We start from the raw sequence: 16858 nt of genomic DNA on the forward strand, positions 1-16858 counted from the left end.
TAACATAGGTAAAATATATAGAAGACCTGGAAGACTGTTCTCCTAACAAGCTAATTGTAAGAAAATATTACTTCTTTCCTTTTCAAGGAATTTCAAGGACGTTCTCCAGAGGAGTATCTTAGTATCAGTGCACTCCTTCTGATAAAATGGACGGCAAGGTTCACGAAACCATGATATTAGCGATGAATAATAACATGGTGATAAAAAAATTTTAATTTTGGGCTTAACCCACGTTTTTACATGCTCTCTCTTCTCTCTTCATATATTTAGTACTAGGAAGAGGAAACAAAGGAAGGAGAGTAACGATAGCAATGGTTCACATTCGCTTCCGTAATAAATGTACAGTTTTTATTCTTGAGCTATCATTCAGTGTGTATCCAATATAATTTGTTAACTCACTAAATACAAGTATTCTTATTTCTCACATGTTTTTTTATGCCCACGCTATTTTACGGCACAAAACAAATTGTACTGTACATATTGTGAATTGCGATTATCCTATCATCCGATAATGGATAAAGATGGAACAAAATTTAATCATTATGTGTGGAATATATATATATAATTAATATATTAAATAGGACCGAAGATTTTTCTGCCGACAGATGTTAATTGTGCACTTAAATTGTTTTAAATACTACCAATATAAGATTATGCAATTATAGATCTGGTTGATCTCTTTTGTCATATAACACAAGTTTCAATATTTGTTTCATCATTAAAGATTATACAAATATTTGAAACAAATCCTATAATCGTGTTCATAATTTTATCTAAAAATGTACAATTTATATAAACCCCACACAATTCATTAATTTCGTCGCTTAATTGTAAGAATGTGATTAATTGTAAGATAGCTCCTGATGAAAATAATCAGTGTGATTTCAATGTAAAACAATTAGCGTTCATTTGTGATAGTTTAAAATTGATGACATGTGTAATGGGGATTCAGAATTAATGAAAGATAACTGTTTGAGAAAAATTACGTTGATCTTTGAAATCGGCCCTCATAGGCGGTAGCATAGTTCTTTTTGTGAATGGATTTCTAATGCAGAACGAGAATGTTCTTAATATCTCGTGCCAGATACTTGTCTCATTCACAAAATATCGTAAATATTCGCAATTTTTATTTTGTTAATGTTCAATCGCGGTCCCCTCTCTCTTCGGCTCGTTCCTCCGCCCTAGCTTTCATTCTGGTGATGAACGCTTGACCTTTATTTTTTCGGAAGGTCTCGTATGGATCATTTAAATTGATACCGACTCCTTTGTATTGGTCGTTCTTATCACGAATCTCGCCCCCTGAAATGGGCGCCTCAATGCCCTGTTCGTTCGCACCAAGACCAGCACCACTCCAGCCCATTTTTTTGAGTAATTGATGCCCTTTATTGCTTTCGTCTAAACTAATCTCTTGTGGAACTTTACTATAAGTAGAGCCACTAAAAGTAATACAAAACGAAATTTTCTATAATAATATAATTATTATCAGAGAATAGATAAAAAACAAAAAATGCGGTCATTACAAATGCTTCAAAAGGAAGAATTTTGTGAATGACAAATCAAAGAATGCTTCAAAACATTTGTAGCATTGGTTGTATCCAAAGATATATATATATATATATATATATATATATTAGGTGTTGGAATTAATTCGTAGCGTTTTACAAGTAATGGGAAGTACTTTCATTAATGTATTTTTTAATGCTCATGTGAAATAAATAACATTCTTTCATTAAAAACGCTACGAATTAATTCCAACACCTAATATATATATATATATATATATATATATATATATATATATATATACACACACACACACACAAAGAAAACGCTCACAAAAACATTAATTCATTGTTGTTCAAAAGAAGAAAACAAAATGGAGCTAATATTACAGAAATTAACGAGACGAGCGTAGCTCTCTGTGAGAGCAATTGATTTATAGCAAGTTTCAAGTTCGATTTAATCTTATATATATGCTTTGATTTTATAAGAGATTAAAATTTAATAAAAGAAATTAAATACTAATTTCTGTACTAAAAATATATTTCATTCTGTACTTCTTATTAGAGAAGTTAGCACTTACAGAAAACTGGGAGGAGTTGGACTTCTGTCCTGCCTGTCCATTCTCCTATCAGGACTGCGATCTTTATTACTATTTCTTCTCCTCCGACTTCTATTAATGTGATTGCTGTTACGACTATTGCGTCTGTGATTAGTTGCGGGCGATCTCGATCTACTTCTGCCTCGCGATCGCGAACGCGATCTGCTGCGTGACTTGCTCCGATAGCGTTTCTTTGGCGGACTAGGACTTTTAGATCTCGGTCGTAAAATTGGCGATGGAGATTTGGATCTCTGCCTAATACCAGCAGCTATATCCTCTTCTTTACGCTTGCGAGCGGCATTTTTTGCTTTATAATATTCATATAATCCTAATTTCTCCCATCCATCACTGTAAATATAAAAAAATGATGTTAACAAATATGTACAAAAATATAGTAACTTGTATATTTTTATATGTATCTTTCAATTTTTATTTCAAATAGATCCTTTTTTGTTATGTATACACATATTTACCTATCTCTAGGTGAATCATGATTTGGTGGTGCATAAAATGCTTCTACAGCTGCAACTAAACGATCACTCGGTGGAGCTGGTGGTGGAAGTCTTATCGCATCTGGATCCAATGGTTTATATTCACCATCTTCTAACTTTATTAGGGGTACCATTAAACCCGCTGGAAGCTCAAAATAAGGCATACTAGGCATCAAATCCTCCACCGATGGTTCATGAATAACAGGTGGCGGTCCAAAACCTGGTGGTGGCTTTGAAAAATCTGGCAAAGGGACATTGCTAAACGGTGGCGGTTCGTTTGAAGGAACACCCCATCCTGGAGGTGGTTGACTGAAATTTACATCTGTACCCATCGTGTTCGGACCAGAATGACTAGGTATTGACATATTTTGCTGACTCTGTAGAAAAATAAAATTTTTAATAATAATTTAATAACATTTTTTATAGATATTAAAAAAAATATTCAATTTAAAGGAAAAAAATAATACTACCATTTGAGGTGGTGGTGGCGGTGGAGCTTTCAATTGTTGATCTATCGTTATTTTTTGTTGTTCGAGATTTTGGATCTGTCTCAATGCGTGAGTGACAAATGCTTGATGCTGTGCTTGATAATTATCGAATGTTTGTTTCGTCGATGCTGTAATAGGAGTAATTGCGGTCGCATGTTGCGCTACCAAATTAGCTTGGTACTCTGACCAGGATGCGCTCGGTTGTTTTAACTTATCTATGATGCCTTCGTCAAAGTAATTATTTTTTGATTCCCATAAACTCAATAGTTTATTTAGCTTATTAAGCTGTTCTTCAGATGCTGCTAGTGAAGTGTTACAGAACATGGGAACAACAACACTTTCCATTGCTTTGCGAAGATCCACAGACTTTTTTCTTGCACTGAGGGGAAGTATCCAGTTATATATCTTGTGCATAGTTAGTGGCATGTCTTTTAGTTTATGACATATTGTTTAATATATTATAAAATTATAAATATAAATAAGTATGGATGTATTAAAAAAATTAAAAGGGCTTTGTGATAATTGTAGAAACTATATTGAAATTATTTTAAGAATTAATTATGAATATCTAAGAAAAAATAAAAATAATCCATTTTGATAATTATAAATAAATTGCAATTAATTTGTATCATATATAACACATATCACATAAGTGTCATATATTATATGATACATTTATACTAACCAGTGATGCAATACATCATTCACCAAATAAATAATGTGTAACTTATGACTGAAGGTTGTCCCTTGAATTACTCTGTAAAAAGAATATTTATATAAACATAAAAATGAATATACTCTTTTTATACATAAACATAAAACATATATTAGGACATACCTTTTCAGCAAATGGTCTGCAACAACTTGATTACTCTGCGGTGTGAGTGAATTCTGAAGTATCCAGGCCTTTCCTGCGCTTATACTATCCTTCGTGCAGCTATCAATGATCGGTTGTAGCACGGTATCAAATGCAGCTAAGTCTGTGTTTGTGTTTTGCGCATTGTTTTGCAAAGCCTGTTCCTGTGCCTGCCTCACAGCATCTTCTACCCTTCCTTGCTGTTGTGCCATTAACGCAGCATGCTGCGCAGCCAGGTTCTGTTCTGATTGTCTCACTTGTTCCTGCAACGTCGTCTGCTGCGATTGTAGATTCGCCAACTCATTCTGCAGCCACGCGGGCGGGCCCGCGATGTTAACTGCTTGCGCGACTCCGGTGATCGGCGGATTCACACCTCCCATGGCGTTGGAAACCGGTCCAATCGGCGGTCCTGCATTTCCCGGCCCTCCGATCTGTCCAGGCAAAACGGGACCGCCCTGACTTCCGACCTGAGGTCCGATCCCGACTACCGGATTTATTCCATTGTTTTGAGTACTCAGACCAGATGCAAGATTGACGTTATTCAGTGGTTGCGAGACGGCGTTTGCGGCTGTTTGCTGCTGCTGCTGCGAAACGTTTAAACGTGGGTCTGCATTTTGCATTGGATTTATTCCTTTTTGCTTTAAAACTGTAAACGAATGACGGTGGATTATTGTGAGATGCTGAGTCCTTGTCAAGCGATATTTGAAAAATTTGTATACAAATAGTTCTGTTTTTTTTTCTGCGAAGTAGTTAGTCTTGTATCGATGCATATAAGAAAATTCTTGGGCATTTACATGAGAGAAGTATAGTATCGAAAAACTCGGGAGCACTATATTCTTTTTTCTTTTCTTTTCTCTTTTTTTTTTGGCATTTTTACAGTACTAAAATATATTACAGGACACGCTATTTTGGACGGTGGGTAATATTTCCAACATAGATTGAAGCAATACATTGACAATGTATGTCATGTTAGACAAACTCCAGCAAGAATCTTAAAACTACATCTTCTCAAAATCGCCATTGCCAAGAAACGCAAGGATGTCTTTAGTGTAAAAATGTTCTGCTTAACAAATAACAATCCCAAAATCTTGACAGGAAGATTGTTCCTATTCGATGAATAATACATTTTTTTTTTGTATGTTCGCAATGATGAAGAATCAGACTCGCTTTTCAAAGTCATTCCTTTGCTGGTTGAATAAAGTATGGCCTTTTTTATGCTTCTTAATCACAGTAGCTGTTAATGGGCTATGTCCCACTTACTGGCTTGCTCTGTAGTCACTTTGTACTGATAGTAGTTGAAGTGCTCCCCGCCAAACAGGAAACCGAACTTTGGGTTGTCCTTCTGCTTGTTCTTTGTCATCTGTTCGAATTCTGGCCCATTGCGAGCGACAAACTGTGCCAGTTTGTCTATGATGTTCCGTAATTCTGTGTCTGAATGTTATAAGCGAAAATAACAAGAATCAGATCTAAATTAATTATAAATTGGAATCTATGATCTATAATTTATTAACTATTCAAGTAAATTTTAAGCATCTTTATAAGAAGATGCTTAAAATTAAAACTGAACGGAAAATGATGGAATATAAATAAACAATTATATATACAACACCATAATGATTATGAAAATAAAATTAAAAAAATATTTTTTAATAAAACAATAATTATCATAATAAAGTTTAACAAAATCCACATATGTATATCTGTAAAATTGATAGTAAAATGTATATTAGTTACTTATGAAAAATTAGCATTTGTATTTTCCACATTTAAAAATACATGTATATGTATTTACAATATTTTTACAAGTAATCTAATGAATCCAGACAAAGCCGCTCGACATAGGCCAAACGAAACAGCAAGGTGCAAGCGAAAGACACAGCATTGCAGTTAATGCGAGGGAATGCGAGGGTTAATTAATTAATATCACATTGGAGTAAGCAGAAGGTGCGAGGGGAAGAAACGCGTGCGAGAGAGCGCGCCTGTGCGGCCGGATCGGCGTGCTCACCTGCGGGTGCCTGATCCATCGTGACGGGGGACGCTCGTCGGCGATTCTGTCAAAATTACGCCGTCAAAACGTTATGTGCACGTACCGTCCACTCGCTCGATTGTCGCTCCGTACATAAAAAACGGAGCACCGTTTCGTGGTGCATTATTCACTCACGGCGGCCCGGACAACGCGTTAGACGTCGCCATTACAACCCTACAACTTCGCCAAACCTCGCCGCTCGCAGCGACCGGCAGTGTTGCCAATTCCCATTGGGCGTTATGAATCACGATTCTCGCACTCTGATAAACTTGGTCGGTAAAAAAGTTGGCTAGTCACATTTTGTAATAATATTTATTTTAATTTATTCGAATGAATAATTAAAAATAAAATTTATAATAACAATAATAATAATATGTAGTATATATATTTGTATATATAATTATAATTTTATTTATTTATTATTATAATCAATTTTCTTTTCAATTACACTTTGAAATTCTTCATATAAAAGTTTTGTTTATTTCATTTATTTTTTAATTGTTAATTGCTTATCTCTGGTGAAAATTTGTTCAAAATTTTTTACATAATTTTTCAGAATTTTTATGTGAATTTCAGATTGTTTTAGAATATTTGAATAATTTTATAACTTTCTAAAAAATTTCTTAAATTTTTTTATACAAACTAAATAAATCCGACTGTCTATCTCGTGTATATTTTTTTCGACATGCTTTTTCTCTAGGAAAAATAATAGGAATACAAATGTTCCTATTAGCTATTGGACGCATATCAAAATGTGCCCGTCTCTTCATTCTGTTTTGTGTTTTATGGTTCCAAGAAATGTTCGAAGACATCGCGGCAATCGGCATTCGCGGTATCGTGAATTCCTCCATTTTGATTTCCACGTGGATGTTTAGTCTTTGTTCCGCAATTTATTTTATTTCGTACGGTTTCATCGTAATCTGTACTCCGATTTGGATCATCTGTTTACTATCAGCTGTCGAATTTTTACGGTAACGTTCAATGACGAATTTTTTACGCGATGTTTTCTTGATTTTTGTATTTTTCAAACACTGAGTTTACACATTGATTTAACTGTGCCAATAATAGCATAATAATAATAGCTTCTTTTATTTCGACTCCTTTCATTGGCTCGCCCAGCGAAAATGGCAATAAAGTAAATGCACAATTTATAGAAATAATCTTTAATCGTCAAAGGAAGTGTAATAGGTTAGGTTAGGTTCTAATTCTATGTCACTTTTTTTATAAGCAGTCCTGGTCTATTGCAATTTTATTTTATCGTTATATGAATATTAAACAATTACATTTAATAAGGAAAATACTTTTATTAATTCTCTAAATTATTGGATTAAATTATTAGATTATTATCGAGTTTTTAATCGACTTATATTAGTTATTATTATAATTCATGGTAGGTTTAAATTTATAAAGAAACATCTGTTAAATGTATTATTGATACTTTTAACATGCTAAAAAGAGATGGAGTATCGTATAATTTTGTATCTAATTTGTTTCAGCGTTTGTGTACATTTTCTGGCTCTAATAGTGTTTCATTTATTATAAAAATAAGATGACTGACAAATCTTTAACTGGTTAAGTATATTTAGGTTTATATCAATGCAATTAATGTGAAAAACATCAATTATAGCTTGTACATTTTTTTATTGAGATATTGCAATTTTAAGATAAGTGCTTGAACATTTATTTTTGATATTTATTTGACTTTATAATTCACTGTCAGATTTTAGGATACAATTCTACTTATAATTTATATATGCTTAATATATATGTTTATGTTTTGTATATTTTATGTATATTCTGATTTTTTAAATGTTTTTTTTTTAATATTATGTAAAATTCTAAACAGAATTTTATTCTGATAAGAATAATAAATATCTGAAGTAAGGATTTCAAACTTTATAAGATCTCTACAGATAAATAAATGGAATCAAATATATTTAAATACAGTATGTTTATGGATAACAAATAATTGCCTTAATATTCTGAAATTTGATGTTTACACATATTGCATAATACTTTTATTTACTTTAAACTAGTATTCGTACGTATCTAAATGTTCCATAATATTGTATAACTTGCAGAGATGCCAGTTGCACAAAATGAGGTCAAATCTAGCTGGGCTGATGAAGTTGAAGAAGAGGGAGGAGCGTTACCTCCGCCTACGGAAGTCTACGAGAATGGTTTTAAAATTCTCACCGAGTACAAGTACAATCAAGATAACAAGAAAATCAAGGTTGTACGTGCTTACAAAATAGAGCGACGCATAGTTTCGAAAACGATTGCGGCGCGTAAGAATTGGACGAAGTTCGGCGATTCTGCTGACGATAGGCCGGGACCAAATCCAGCTACCACTGTCGGTGGTGAGGATGTCTTTATGCAATTCATATCCAGCAAAGAGGAAGAGAACAAAGTGGAGGAAGACTCCTTGGATAAATTGAAAAGTATGGGCGACAAAGGAGTCGTCAAGTGCCGTAATTGTAACGGCGATCACTGGACGTCCAAGTGTCCATACAAAGACACTGTTCTTGCTGGTGGTAAGTTATATTGTCAGAAATCAATTGATACGATAAATACGAGCTAAAATTCAGTTATATCTCTTAAGTCTTATTGTCCCTCGTCAGAGATGTGGTGATCTCTTCTGCATAGATATTCATATATCGAGGTCAGTTTTTAACCCCGGTTCCTAATAGCTTATTAGAAGAGGTTGTCATGACAAAGATATTCTTAATGGCTCATTGCTTTCCGAGAAGTGATACTCAAATAAAATCGGATACATGAGTGTTCTTGATGGATTTGAACTCAGATCTTTGGCATAGAAAACAACCACTCTATGCCATGATTGCCGCATTCAATTATATAAACATAAATAAAAATAAAAATATAATTTTATTTATGTTTTAATTGTAGAATAAATGATATAAGATATACGTTATTTTTGTAAAATTATAACTAATAATTATATAACTGTAAAATTCTGCCTTTCAGGAAAAGTACCAGACGACAAGAAACCTCTCGTTACTACTGGAGTACCTGGTACAATGGCTGAACTTAAGCCGCAAGGTGGCAAGTACGTGCCGCCTGGTATGCGTGATGGTGGCAGCAAACGTGGAGACTCGATGCAGATGCAGAGACGCGACGATACAACCGCCATACGTATTTCTAATCTCTCGCAGAGCACTACAGATGCGGATCTAGATGAGCTTGTGAAGCCATTCGGTTCCGTAGTCAAGCAGTTTCTCGCCAAAGAGAAACTTTCCAATCTCTGCAAGGGTTTCGCATATGTACATTTCAAGCATAGGGCTGATGCAGCAAGAGCAATCGCAACTCTGGATGGTTACGGTTACGATCATCTAATCTTGAGCGTCGAATGGTCGAAGCCGCAAGCTCAAAATAATTAAAGTGATGCGAAATATGCGACAGTTACGGACAGAAAAGTGAAATTAGTTCAACTGGAAGGAATCCTTATAACAAATGAACTATTTGTGCGTATATCTATGTACATTCTTATATCAGAAATAGAAAGACAAGTGGCCTGTATTCGTGATTTCTTATTCAATTCTAAATGTGAAAATCAAATTTTCAATCGGAATAATATTATACATTTTTATTTATATTATTACGATATAACATTATATTATAATATCATATTTAATAATTTCTGACAACAAAAATGAAAATTTTCATTTAATGTTAAATGTACAATATGTGAATACAGACCGCGAATCCTATTTTTTATTTTATATTTTAAAATTTATGCCCGTAAGTATGTAAATATGTAAATGTATACATATATATATATTTACCATATGTAGTAAATACTGGGTGTAACTATAATAAGGTAACAAACTTTAGAGCCGACTTCCTCACATCAAAACGTGAAAAAAATTCATATGAACATATATCCGTAAACTCATTGTTACTGAGATACAGCTCGAATTGTTTATTAATAATAATAGGGGAAAATAAAACAGTAATATTATATTTATTATTTAATATTATTTAATTTCAATTTTTAATTATGACAAACGTTCGAAATGTCTCCCATTTAATTCAATACACGCTTGAATACATCAGATCATAGACTCACACTTTTTCAAGGGGCAATTACGAATGATGTCACAAGCATCTTTCTCTTTCTTTTCTCTAGCCCTTGTATAGATTTCCGACTCATTTAAAAGGTACCATGCGATAATAAGGATCTAATAAATTCAATAAAAATCTTCTTGAGAAGCAGAGGCCACACATATAATCTCAAATTTCAGCGTCGATTGAATCCCTATATCAATAGAAGACGATCAAAGATGCGTTGGCTATCTTCATGCATAACCTATTGTATCTTCATTAGCGATTGGAATTTCACATAAACTAAGGATTTTAAGTGTCCCACAGATAAAAATCTAGAGGATTTAGATCGGGAGATTATGGTGGCCATAATACTTAAACATTTTGAGCTATATCTCAATAACAGTAGATTTGCGGACATAACGTTCATATATACTTTTTTTCATATTTGGTGTGGGAAACTTGTCTCGAAGTTTGCTATCTTATTTTAGTTACATCCTGTAGCAAAAAAATGTAGAGATAGTAAACAGGGGAGCTTATTCTTTATCAATAATAATATCTTCATCATAATTTTATTCAAATACAAGATCTTCGCTGTTAATATTGCGATGTACTTCGTCCATTAATTCAGAGCTACTCTGTTTACTTGTGTGAGAAATAATTATATCAATAAATAAAGTATACTTTGTATTCTGAAAGTCTTATCAATTGAAAAATATATTATAAGTTTTTATACGACGAATTTGATTTCCTTAACTTTTACGGCCTTGATTATTAATAAAAAAAAAACAGATGATTAGACTTGGAACTTCGTTCATCACGTATTGACATTACAAGTATAGATCGCTTAGCATAGACAGTTTTATTTCAATATATTACATAGATTATATTGAATCACAATGAATGTAATTACATTTGGATCTGACCGCGCGACCGCATTATAAGTAGACTTAGGTACATATTTCCAGAATTGTAACATTACGTCTAATACAACCTTACACAATACCTTATAGAAGACTCCTCGAAAGTACATTCATCGCGCTAATTACAATATAATACATCATTCTTATTCATTTTTATTCTGTATTCGTCATTCGTATTTTCGTTTTGCTCGGAATCAGTTTGCGACGACACGTGTTGCTATTATCAAATATAACAAAGCCACAAGTCGTGTGTAACTCGAGAAAAAAATATTGAGGACAAACCGATGATCGCTAAACAATTAAAGATCGATTGAAAATAGTGAGTGATACGAAACATCACGTGCCACTCGTGTTTAAAACATTCTTCTCTTCGCACAATGAATCTAGGACACCCTGTTATAGCCCAATTATCCGCGAATACATAGTCGCCAATAAAGATCAGCCAGCTGAAAAATGCAAAATGACCACAATTAACAGCTGTTTCTTTATGACTTGCACAATATTTATTTCGTACGCTTCTCGTCATAAGTAGATTGTTGCACAATCTAAGGTACCTCGAGAAGAAGGTAATCTTCATATTGAAGGTAAAAACTGATATTATAATTGCATCCGTAATGACGTATGAAAACAGATTTCAGTTTGAAACTTTGAATTAATTTCCGCGATCCTTCAAAGTCTCTGTCAAATCTACGTTTCGCTTAAATTTTTTTTGGTCCGGCCGGTAGCCTTTGGTTCACGGATTAAAAAAATTGTCATCACTTGTCGTCGGAGGGCGAACGGGGGATGCTGGGTTCAGCGGTGAGTTTTATCACGTGACATTGATCTCCTCGTCCTCTTCGTTTTCCGTTTGCTCCTCTGGCCTTTGCGGACTCGTGAGCGGGCTCACGTCGCTCAGATCCATTCTCGGCCGATCCCCGTCGGCGTCGCTCAGATCCGGATTGGGGTTGTTCTTGTTCGGTAACGTCTGCTCGCGCGAGCCACCGGTCGCCAGCAGCTCCCGCTCCTTGCTGTTTCGCCACTTCATGCGCCGATTTTGAAACCAGATCTTCACCTGCAAATGCAACCCATTATCAGCTTGCAATGAAAATCGCAAAATTCTTCATATTTTTTGTAGCATAAAAAATAGAATTCTATTTAGAATTTCGACACGAACCGGATTTAACAACTCAACTTTAACAATTATAAGTGGAAATTGGGATCTGATTAATATCATTATTAAAATTGACGATCAATATAATTTGTGTTATGTTATTTTCAATTTTAGTTTATTACGTTTCAAATAAATCGTTTCAATAAATCGACGCAGTTTATAGAACTCAAAAACGTATTTGCAAATGAATACTGTAACCGACAAACAATTTTTGAATTCTTTCAATTAATAAAAATTCTTTAATTCATATGTTAGACCAACTGATTAATTGAGTGATATAAAATGACTGAGCAAAGATATTTGCGTATATAACGTTTTATTGTCTAAGATATATCAAAGTATACGTTTTGACCTAGTTTTAAGTCATCAGCACAAGAAGTTATATCTTCATGTTGAAATTAAGTTACAACTTCTCACACACTTCAAACGTTTCACATCTCAGTGCTTGATATTCGTTTTTTATCAAAAATAACTGTTTTAATAATGACAAAGTTATTATTATGACAAAGTTATTATTAAATATGAAGCTCTTTTGTTGTTTGACTTCCAAGTTCTACTACGATTTAAATCCAAATTAGAGTCGAAACATATATTTTCACTGAAAGAAGTCTTATTGCATTAATTAGAATTCGAGTAGATTCAACCAGAAAGATACGAGACCTGTTCTTTTTAGCTGAACTTCTTGCACGGTCCATCTTTTCTCTTTTTCTTTCCAACGTGGAACTTTAATTATAATAAAAAGAACAGATCTACAAATTAGACACTTATAGATAAATCTATGAAACATTTCGGTTAGAGATAATCAGAATTCAATAGGCTTGTTCTTTTCAGCTGAACTTTTGCAGCAGTTCATTTTTCTTTCTTTTCTCTTCAGGAGAAAAGAAGAAGAAGAAAGATGAACTAGTTCAGCAAAAGTTCAGTCAAAAAGAACAGGCCTAACAAAATTCGGATTGATATGATCGTTTTGCTTGTACTTCTTGTTGATACAATCAGAACCAATTTTTCTCTTTCTGTTAATACTTTTTAGACAATAAAACGATACATTTACACACAAATATTGGTTCAATATTGGCACTTTTTATATCGCACGATTTATTTCTTCCGAGTTAATTTTTTTCTTTCAATCAAGTTGAAGTTAAGGACAATATAAATACTTCATCTTTGTTCATTCGCGAAAAAACAGTTTGAACTTCGAAGGGTTAAAATGCAATATCCATGTAGGATTCTTCCTGCATCTCACGTGAGCACCAGAGAGGTTTGTTTTACGAAACGACGTATCTTGTACGATACATCAGAGCGCCAGTGTACGTAATCAAGGAAGAGGAAAACCGTTACTTTCCCGCGTTAAGGAGCCGCTGAACAGGCCAACGTCAAACGCACACTCGGGCACCCCCGAAAGTCTCTCGCCCACCCTTGTTTCCCGTCCGCTATGCCGCCCCATTAGCCACTTTATTATACGCGTTCTACCTTGAGCGAATCGTTGACCCCGGTTGTGCGGATTGATCTACCTAAACTGCTTTCCGAATTTTCATTCGCCACCACCGCCGCCGTGATGTGTGCACTTGACACCATCACAGACTCACCACCTTCGGGGGAGGTTCGCGCTTGCTCGCACGAATACAACACTTTGCGCTGCCCCTGATTGATGCCGCGGGACGTGGATGTTCGATAATTCGCAGACGTTTCGTTGAACGTCAGGAAGCCACTTTAGTTTAAAAGTACGTTATCGCTTATAGGTGATTACAAATCCACTCGTTCCGATTGCGCTTTTTGCATTTTTTTATCCTTCTTCCTGGAATACGGAATTGTCAGAAAAAGCGCGATGATATTGTATTTCGCGCCGAGTATATGAGAGAGAGTTGTCAAAGTCACTTAAGATATTTTATATATTATATTTTTCATTAATAGTACTACTAATTAGCGCTCAAGTTAATATTGAAGTTTGATATTTAAAACACCTATTATATGTTTATTATCTTTTGCGAAGCGTACAAAATTGTTGTAATCTCCTTTATATGACATAGTAAAAAATACAATTCAAGCAATTCGGTTTCTTAAATTGTACTGTATGTTACTAAAAACATATAACTTTCTTAAAAAAATATCTAGTAAATCTAATAAATGTAATAAAAAAAAGTAATAAAAAAATGATTGAAAAATTTGTGGTACGATTTAAGAAATATCGATTTAAATTTTATAAAGCACTGATCATACTTCAATAATTCATATTTTAATAAATGTAACATATATATAAAAAATGTAAAATGTTTCATATTTAAAGAATATAAAATGTTTCACAATATATTTTATAAAAACATAAAAATACAAAAATGAAATTGTATTATTAGATAATTATCATTATCTAAGTTGATAAAAAATTATATCAATTCTACTTCATTTTTTAAATGTTTATAACATGCACAAAAAAAGAAGTAACCTATAGAACGTTTTGTTTATATTTCTCATTGTTGTTTATATTAAATAATGAGAAAAAACTGAAATAAAATTTAGGTGACTGGATAGTAGATCTCCTATGTCTAGTAAGCAAGAGATGTAGAAAAGATAAAATCTTTCAGGATAAAAGTCGCAAGATCTTGGAAAATATATTAGTCGTAATCATCGAAATCTTAAATTATTTAATGTCGAATTTTAGAATATAATTTTATTCATTGTATGCTCTGTATTTTGATATTTACGTATATTTTAATATATTATTTCATATGTAATCTAATTCTTCAAAAAAAAAAAAAGATTTTTCATGTTACACGATGCATAAAATTATAAATAATATTTTATCCCGAGTTCCGACATGAATCATGGATCATCTAAAGTGGGCTTGAAATAAAATCATTATATGGAAAATCGCGCGCGAGAGTAGCTGAGTAATGCACTTAAAAATCACAGATTGTGTCATATGTTGCACAAGTAATTTTATTTAATATCTACAAAATACGCATTTCCAATTATCTCTGCAAAAAAATTAATTATTAAAAAAAACTACGATTTATAAATGAAAAACCACAAAATCCTTCTTTCATTCGTAAATATGAAATAACAAAACATCGAGGGGGTACGTTTTTCCGTCGTAGCGATTAGACGATCAAGGGATGAAGCGTCGGTATCGTTCATTCTTTGATCCGCGCATAATTCAACAACACATTCTCGACAATTAAAAATATATTTTTTTTCCCCCGGAGTGTTTCACGCGCCGATGGACGGTACGATGACGCGGGGAAAAATTTTCGACACTTTCGCAACGTATATCTTATTCGGCGCGCACTACGCATTCTGCCGGGCGCGGTGCGTGCGTTTGACACCGCGCGCCATCATTAATACCGGCCCTCGACCTAGAGAGATTGAAATTTAATGTAATTTATTATTTTTTAATATATCCCATGAAAACGTTTTACGCGGATATTTTCGATGCACGCATCCCCCTCCCCCCCATCGGAGGTCCCCCGGTCACTCGAGGGAGGAGGCAGGCGTGTGCGCTTGACACCGCGCGAGCTAAAACGGGTTTTGACGCGTTAATGTGTTTTTCCGCTTTATAGCGAGATCGCCGGGGATCGGCCGCATTGAGAAAGGAGTCACGGCCATGAGCGCGCTCGTCGAGCAGACTTGTTTACACGAACGCCATTCAAAGCGCGGACGGACGCGATCATAATCGCATCGTTAATCGCCAAGCTCTGTAATAAAGGCAGCTTTCATTACGCCGCTTGAAATAGCACGATTTAATTATCATTATTAATTAGGTATGTATACCGTGGACGTTGAAGCGTTATCGCGATACGTTGGATAAAGAGCTCCTAATAAAGAGTAATTATTATGATATCTGCGATAATTAGGATTCTTATAACATATCCGAGTGGAAAATATCAAAGTCTCGACGTGACGATGAATAAAAAGTTTTATTGATATTGTTATTGATATTGCCACAGCAAGAGTCCTTGTTTCCCCATTATTATTTCAACTGTAAAATCCTGTGAATCTTGAAATAAAGGTTTTTCGGAGAAATATGATTAATAATCAAAGTATTAAAAAACATAATTTATTATTAATTAAAATATTAAAGATCGAAATGTGATTTATTAACATTAAAAGTTTATGTAATATAAAGTAATAGCAGGATGCTTTTAAATTACGCACAAAGATTTTAATGAGATATTATTTTAAGATTTTAATTGCGATATTTATTTTTTACTGATTAAAATCGTCACGATTCACCGCGAATCATTACGAGGACCGCTCGTTAAGTGCCAAAACAAGTAATAAAATCATTAACGCAAATGTGTTCGTATCCGCGTCCCGGCATCATTAGAGACCTCAACGCGACACTAATAATTCTATCAATTACATGATTCGTTTTATCGGTGTAACGCGCTGACTCGCCGCTCGCCCAATTGCGTGTCAATAATATTTGTAGCATTTATACCTAACGCTTGTAATATTGCAGAATACGCGTTTAACCAGAAGTCAATCACAGTTCACACGCACGTAGTGCCGAAATCAATTCATCGCGAATTACGGTGAATTTGATTGTAGTTCTGATAGAAATCCGGCTGATAGAAATCCAACCGACGAAATTTCATAACAAATATTATATTTCAGTGGCAAGAGATAAAGAAGTCTTAATACACACAAGTATTATAATGTAGAGAACGTAAACATTTTATACGCTGAATGATTCGTTGTTATTTTTCAGTTGCAAATTTTTATACGTTGAATGATATGTTGTTATTTTAGTTGTAAACTTGTAATCAT

At 33.9% G+C, this 16858-nt stretch overlaps 3 protein-coding genes across 5 annotated transcripts in view; 1 reads left to right on the forward strand and 2 right to left on the reverse strand.

Annotated features, from left to right (window-relative positions):
• Positions 1–326: 326 nt before the first annotated feature.
• On the reverse strand, positions 327–6188 carry scaf6 (SR-related CTD associated factor 6). 2 transcript variants are annotated; one of them, XM_011060528.2, is made up of 8 exons: positions 5942–6188; positions 5197–5367; positions 3919–4582; positions 3766–3837; positions 3063–3459; positions 2575–2969; positions 2084–2449; positions 327–1436 (listed from the first exon to the last, which is right to left on the reverse strand). In XM_011060528.2, exons 1-8 carry the CDS (start codon positions 5958–5960, stop codon positions 1142–1144), a joined length of 2379 nt encoding a protein of 792 aa, XP_011058830.1. In that variant the 5' UTR covers positions 5961–6188; the 3' UTR covers positions 327–1141. The 2 variants fall into 2 exon arrangements, with proteins under 2 accessions (XP_011058830.1, XP_087268419.1); XM_087412293.1 differs by having other exon boundaries at positions 3919–4520; positions 5197–6188.
• A 538-nt stretch (positions 6189–6726) lies between these two features.
• On the forward strand, positions 6727–10766 carry eIF3g1 (eukaryotic translation initiation factor 3 subunit g1). Of its 2 annotated transcripts, XM_011060529.2 has the most exons (4): positions 6728–6933; positions 7459–7533; positions 8044–8496; positions 8948–10766. In XM_011060529.2, exons 2-4 carry the CDS (start codon positions 7512–7514, stop codon positions 9358–9360), a joined length of 888 nt encoding a protein of 295 aa, XP_011058831.1. In that variant the 5' UTR covers positions 6728–6933; positions 7459–7511; the 3' UTR covers positions 9361–10766. The 2 variants fall into 2 exon arrangements, with proteins under 2 accessions (XP_011058832.1, XP_011058831.1); XM_011060530.2 differs by lacking the exon at positions 7459–7533 and having other exon boundaries at positions 6727–6933.
• Positions 10767–10867: 101 nt separating this feature from the next.
• Dbx (homeobox protein Dbx) overlaps positions 10868–16858 on the reverse strand; it is a 40396-nt gene continuing 34405 nt past the window's right edge. The window contains exon 4 of the mRNA XM_011060532.2: positions 10868–11998. Within this exon, the coding sequence (XP_011058834.2) occupies positions 11756–11998 (243 nt within the window). The 3' untranslated portion in view covers positions 10868–11755. The remainder of the gene's footprint in view (positions 11999–16858) is intronic.

Source organism: Acromyrmex echinatior, chromosome 13, assembly GCF_024713525.1.
Source record: "Acromyrmex echinatior isolate Ae372 chromosome 13, ASM2471352v2, whole genome shotgun sequence".
NCBI classification, from domain to species: Eukaryota; Metazoa; Arthropoda; class Insecta; order Hymenoptera; family Formicidae; genus Acromyrmex; species Acromyrmex echinatior.

Coding starts and splice junctions, on each gene's coding strand:
- scaf6 (XM_011060528.2), bottom strand. Junction 3,838..3,918: donor GCAGACCATTTGCTGAAAAG/GTATGTCCTAAT, acceptor TTCTTTTTACAG/AGTAATTCAAGGGACAACCT. Junction 3,460..3,765: donor AATGATGTATTGCATCACTG/GTTAGTATAAAT, acceptor ACTTCCCCTCAG/TGCAAGAAAAAAGTCTGTGG.
- eIF3g1 (XM_011060529.2), top strand. CDS start 7,512: ATGACTGACAAATCTTTAACTG. Junction 7,534..8,043: donor GACTGACAAATCTTTAACTG/GTTAAGTATATT, acceptor TATAACTTGCAG/AGATGCCAGTTGCACAAAAT. Junction 8,497..8,947: donor AGACACTGTTCTTGCTGGTG/GTAAGTTATATT, acceptor TCTGCCTTTCAG/GAAAAGTACCAGACGACAAG.